Genomic DNA, 6,478 nt, shown 5'->3' on the forward strand with positions numbered 1-6,478 from the left:
TGAGGAAATGTAAAACAACATAAAGTCAGTAGATCAAATCCACAGAAAGAATGTAAACATTATATACTGTAAACATGTACTCATAAAAATAAAAATAGATAAAATCAAGAATGTATCTGCACTTGTATTTTTATTGCAACATTATTTACAATGCCAAATGTATGTACTCCACCTATATATCCATGGAAAAGTAAGCCTTTTATACGTGAACATATATATATATGGAGACAGAGAGACAAAGAGAGAGACAAAGACCAAGAGAGAGAGAGACAGAGAAAGAGAGAGAGAGAGACAGAGACAGAGACACAGAGAAAATTTACAATTATGAATTAGAAGAAAATGTATTAAGTGAAATAAGCCAGGTGAAGAAAGATAAATAATAATCTATAGGATCATTAAATGAAATACAGCAGAATGGTGACTAACAGATTAGCTGTGCTAGCCAAATGTTAGGCAAAAGATAAAACATTCCAGGTAGCTATGACTTTAAAAGACAAATTTTAAAATATGATGACTATAGTTAATGGTGGTATGCTGCATACTTGAAAAATGCTGAGTGGAGAAGTGTTCTACCCATAAAACTGAAAACTACATGAGGTGATATACATGTTAATTATCTAAATTTAACCATTTCATGATGAATAACACTTCTAAACATCAGATTGGATATGATAATCATTTATCATTTTATCTGACAAAAATAAATAAATAAATTTGAGAATTTAAAAATTGATAAAAATTAAAAAGGAATTTTTCCCTTCACAACATTATGGGCACCAAGTGGCCCATAAAATTTCCAAAGAATCTTTGAAAGAGTGTATCACAGTATATTTTTCCTGTGGTTGGTTCCTTGAATAACGGAACACTGCTTAGAGTAAATCACATGCTTTTCAAATCAAATTAAAGAAACAAAGTATCTCCCTAGAGGAGATAAATTTATCTCCCTCCATGCTACCTACATAGACTCAAAATAGACTGAAAATTTTCCATTCTGCTATCTTTCTTATACCCCTAGGGAGCTGAATTGTTTGGAGAATGGAATGACAACGGAACAATTTATTTAATTAAGAGCTGTAAGGATTCATAATGTGAGACACTAGAAACTAGAAACACGCCCTGTTTCTCTTCACCAGTGTTTCTCTAGTTTCAACAACTGGGCTTCCTGGGAACAGTTCATGGAGAAGAGAAAAAACATGTGGTATCCATCAGATAGTGTGTCCCTGTGAGGGCAGGTGGAGTACAAAGGAGAAGAAGAGAAAATATGCACAATGAGAATGGGTAAATCCCATAGTTCATTCTGAAATAAAAGTGAGTTTTAGAGGAATTTTAGTTTTCATTAAGACTGCTTACTTCCACTTATTCTTCTGTTTCCTTTCCTCCCACTTTGGAGCCTAGAGCTGTTACTTAGTATGTTATTTTCTGGTGAGTTCCTAACTCTATACTTTTCAATAAACTGTAGGTGTCTGTTAGATTTCCTGCATCCAATTACTTGTTCACCAACTACTTCTCCAAAGATCTATTATGGGCAAGATATTGTCTACTTTTTTTCAAATTTGACCAGAAATTTATTTTGTATTCCTCACCCATTTTTACCAGCAGATTTGACTTTCTGATAGCTCTTGTTACTTCTACCGTTTCACTTGTTTCCTCAATACCTTCTAACACCGATGTGGTTATTTCTGATCTGGAAAACATCTAGTCCTATCCCCTTTCTCCTGTTACCAACCCTTTCAAATATTCACAAAAATATCAAATGATTGAAGTTGAAGAAGACTTTCTTTTTCCCCATAGCCCCTCCAGCATTTGTTATGGGTTGATTTCTTGATGATAGCCATTCTTTCTGGGGTGAGATGGAATCTCAGTGTTGTTTTAATTTGCATTTCTCAAATGACTAATAATGTTGAACATTTTTTCATGCATTTATTTGCCATTTATATTTCAACATGTGAGAAGTGTGTATTCATCTCAGATGCCCATCTTTGTATTAGGTCTTTGAATTTTGGGGGCCTGATGTTTTTTAATTCTTTATATGTTATAGACAGGAGTCCTTTGTCTGAGGGACAGGGGGCTGAAGTTTTTTCCATGCATCATTTTTGTTGTTTTTATGTTGTTTTGATTTTGTCTTCATTGTTGTTTTGTCAGTTTTTTTAATTTCTAAAATAAAAAATAGAAAAGATACTTTCTTGGCATGATTGTGAGTGTAACACAATTATTCCACTGTTTAATGTAACTTTTTTGCCTAGTGTTTTAAAACAACCATGTTTGATCAGGTATGAAAATGCCTTGGCTTCTTGCTTTTACAATCCCAGCTCGAGATGCTCCACACATACATACTAATTAAATTTTCTCAAATGCATTTTTCAATTGGGATTGTTACGTTTTATATTTATTGACTTTCTTTTCTGAGATGACCTCCATTAATGAATGCCTTTATGTTAAGCAGCTTTTTTCCCAGGATTGATCTTTGTTGTGTTATCCTGGGTAAGAATTCCCTGAAGGAATGAGCCATCGAGAACTTCCTTAACCAGAAATGGTGCATGGGAGCCAAAAGAGGTAATCAGCCTGCAGCACTTATATTGATCTAAGTTCCACCTACGGTGGCAGCCAGAGATTAAGGGAGTATTGCTAAGTTATACCCACCCAAGTCTCATTTATTGAAATGTTAAGAATGGAAGTTCACATTTATGAAAACCCATTGTGTCCTAGAAACCAAAATAAATTTAGATCACCTTATTTAATTTTCCTTCAATCCTACCATCACCTTATTTAATTTTCTTTCAATCCTATCCTGCTGCAGACGCAGTATATTGGCAGTTAAGAAAGCTTAAATAACTTTTGCAAGGTCACAAATGTGTTATGTTGTTTGACTAACATCCTATCCCAGGAGTTCTGACTCAAAAACCCAATTTTAAAATCACAGATGTATGTTATCTTGGGAGAATTATTTATCCAAAATTAATATTAAAAATGAGTAATAATAACAGCTATAATTTCCTGAGACTTTTAGTGTACAGAAAGGATTTTTTAAACTTGAGAAAAAATACCAGTAACAAACACATTTCTAAAACAAAAATAAGGCACTAAACATTAACTTCAAGTCACTATGTAGTTCCAGGTCAGAATAAACATTCCTTGTGGTAAAAATCCATGTTAAAAAAGGTATGGAGATTATCAACTAAATATACGTAAAAGTTTTCTCCCATTTTAGAAAGCTTATATCAAATATAAATTTTTTATGTTTATAAATTTAACTGGGAGAATTAAAACAAGGGCATCAGTGAATGTTTTCTTTGTTTTTTTTTGTTTGTTTGTTTTTGTTTGGTTTTTCTCCGGTACCAGGTACCGAACTCACGACCTTGCTCTTGCCAGGCAGGTGCTTTTGCCACTGAGCTAAATCCCCAGCCCCGGGCATCAGTGAATGTAAAGAGAGAATGATCTTGGCTACATTAAGAGAACTATAGACCATCACACATATCTGAAGGAGAAATGACCTACCACTTGGCTGAGTGAACCACTATTACTGGGAGGTACCAGTAGAAAGTGAAGGTGTCTGTATATGCATGATATTATAAAATGGGAATTAAATGTGGTGACATTTGACTGTGCTTTCAAAATTGATTCTTCTGTCACAGGAGATATTCTGTGACATGGAAACAGAAAACTACACAGGAACATCACAATTCCTTCTCTTGGGTCTCTCGCAAGATCCTAAATTGCAGCCCATTCTTTTTGGGCTCTTCCTGTCCATGTACCTGGTCACAGTGCTGGGGAACCTGCTCATCATCCTGGTCGTTGGCTCTGACTCCCACCTCCACACCCCCATGTACTTCTTCCTCTATAACCTGTCCTTTGTTGACATCTGCTTCACCTCTACCACCGTCCCAAAGATGCTGGTGAATATTCATGCACACAACAAAGGTATTTTGTACACAGAGTGCCTCACTCAGATATATTTATTTTTGGTTTTTGTGGGCATGGATAATTTACTACTGACCATAATGGCATATGACCGCTTTGTGGCCATCTGCCATCCCTTGAAATATGTGACCATCATGAACCCCAATGTCTGTGTTTTCTTAGTTCTGATATCATGGCTCATCATGTTCTTGGTCTCCCTGCTTCATATTCTACTAATGAAGAAGTTGACTTTTTCCATAGACACTGAACTCCCACATTTCTTCTGTGAACTGGCTCAGGTTCTCAAGGTGGCTAGGTCTGATGCTAATGCCAATGTCAATATCATCTTGTTGTATTTGTCAACTGCCCTGCTGGGTGTGTGTCCCATCACTGGGATCCTCTTCTCTTACTCTCAGATCATTTTCTCCTTAATGAAGATGTCCTCTGCAGAAAGCAGGTTTAAAGCATTTTCCACCTGTGGGTCTCACCTCTGTGTGGTCTCCTTGTTCTATGGAACAGGACTTGGGGTTTATCTCAGCTCTGCTGTGACCCAGGCTTCCCATGACAGCTCTGTTGCCTCTGTGATGTACACTGTAGTGACCCCCATGCTGAACCCCTTCATCTACAGCCTGAGGAACAAGGATGTGAAGGGGGCCCTAGGAAGACTTCTTGGCAGAGCAGCCTCTTGTCTTTAATGGACCACTGATCTAGAATTAACTGGACATTGTGCACCCTGAAGCAAATGTTGTGAATATGAAAATCCTGGGTGTTTTTCTTCCTTAACTGACATCTTCAAATTTTTGTGTTCATAAAGTGTCTATGACTTTGCATTTTATGTTGTTGTATTTTTCCTTCTCCACAATGCCCTCAGAAGTTTCCTTCTAAAATTTTCTTCTTTGTGTATGTTTCATAAAGCTGCAAGTATGATAAGTTTTCGTATAGACAGTCCTGAGATTTCCATCATCATGTAAAGTATTAATATCAGCTGCTGAAATGCTTCTCTCAAAAATTTTACTTAAATGTTAAAGTTTTTGTTGTGACTTGGTTGTATTTTTGTGTGCTAAGGAAGAAATGATACGAAAATCATCACAATAATATTTGTACCACATCTGAAATATACTTCTGATTTTGCATGACTTCATACTGCAGAGCTTTCTTTGAAATAATTCCTCACGTTCATCCAATTTCTGAACAGAAGAGACTGAGAATGGGATGTACGGTGGCCTGGAACTTGATACTCAGCCCAATTCTTACCATTCTTGTCCTACCTTCATAGGAACAGGGACTGGACCTCTTCCACTGAAAGTGAGTTTGTTCACTTGCTATATAGTGAGATAATATCTAGGGTAACTCTGAAATCTTACATTTTGTGTAATTCTTGTTTTGGTCCTTACCTCTTTCTTCTTTTTTTCCATGTCTTCCTTTTTCTTCTCTGCTTTCTTTTTTTCTTCCTCATTCTTTCTTTTCTTCATTTTGACTATTTTATTGGCTAGTATTAACTAGCTTCATTCCTTTTTATGAGTTAGTAGTATCCCACTTTAGGTATATACAGACACTTTTCCTCCATGCATCTGTTGATGGACATTTGGTTAATTTCCATCATCCCCTGTTTTGAATAGTACTGCTCTGAATACACATGAACATTTATGTTTAGTACTCTTCTTCCTCAGAATAATGTTGCAGTCAATGACAAACGCCATATACATGGATTTTCCCGTAACGTTATAACATGCAGTGATGCCCTAGTCAGTGATATCCACACAATGACAAGATCACCTTAAGAAAGTTTCTGAGACATACTCTGGTTGTTAAGCAGCAAATAACTGTACTTGTTTGCAATCATTATGGTAATATATCTAGGAGTGGAATTAATTGATGATAAATTTATTGTATGTTTAACTTTTATTATGAATTGGCAAGTGTATTTTACATTTTAAAAGAAAGTGTACAGTTCTTCTTATCTTCACATCTTGCCAATACTTCTCATTTTTAATTTTATTAAAAGTGTGGCCTTTACTGGGTATGAAGTAATATTTCATTGTGCCTCTGACATTACTTTCCATTTTCAATTTTTACCTTTTATTAGTAATGTTTGCAGTACATAACTACTTTCCTAGTGGGGAGTTGGTGCGTGCATGCAATGTCTTCATTCTTTCTTCATCCCCTTAACCTTCCTTCCCTCCTTCCTGCCTGCATCTCTTTCTATAAAGAAGAATAAATCAGTCATTTGAAAGAAAATTAATACACCTTGAGACCATAATATTGCGAGATAAATCAAGCCTACAAGTTTAAATATTTCATGCTTTCTCTTATATAAGAAATTTGAATTATAAATAAGCAACAAATAAAAGATAAATAATAGGAAATAAGAGGTAGATCTTTTGCAAAAGGGAAGGGAATTGGAAGATTTTAATTTCCTCATGATTAATTAAGCATTTGTTCAGGTACTTATTAGCAGTTTATATATTTGCTGGAGAAGTGGCTTTTCAAGTGTCTTTTCCTGTGCTGCAGTAGAGTACTGTACACGTTTAATTCTCTCAGTTTTCCTTGTGCATTCTGCATGCTTGTCACCTGTCAGATA

The 6,478-nt window shown here is 35.6% G+C and overlaps 2 protein-coding genes across 2 annotated transcripts in view; one reads left to right on the forward strand and one right to left on the reverse strand.

Moving 5' to 3' along the window:
* LOC102019287 (olfactory receptor 7E24-like) overlaps positions 1-6,478 on the reverse strand; it is a 65,557-nt gene that overhangs the window by 44,573 nt on the left and 14,506 nt on the right. The window lies entirely within an intron of this gene.
* Positions 3,648-4,592, forward strand: LOC102018938 (olfactory receptor 7D4-like). Its single transcript, XM_005405557.1, has one exon. It carries the CDS (start codon positions 3,648-3,650, stop codon positions 4,590-4,592), a length of 945 nt encoding a protein of 314 aa, XP_005405614.1.

Source organism: Chinchilla lanigera, unplaced genomic scaffold (assembly GCF_000276665.1).
Source record: "Chinchilla lanigera isolate Chin_1 unplaced genomic scaffold, ChiLan1.0 scaffold00094, whole genome shotgun sequence".
Classification (NCBI taxonomy): Eukaryota; Metazoa; Chordata; class Mammalia; order Rodentia; family Chinchillidae; genus Chinchilla; species Chinchilla lanigera.

Excerpts from the sequence above, each read along its gene's own strand:
- LOC102018938 (XM_005405557.1), top strand. The coding sequence starts at position 3,648 with ATGGAAACAGAAAACTACACAGGAACATCACAATTCCTTCTCTTGGGT.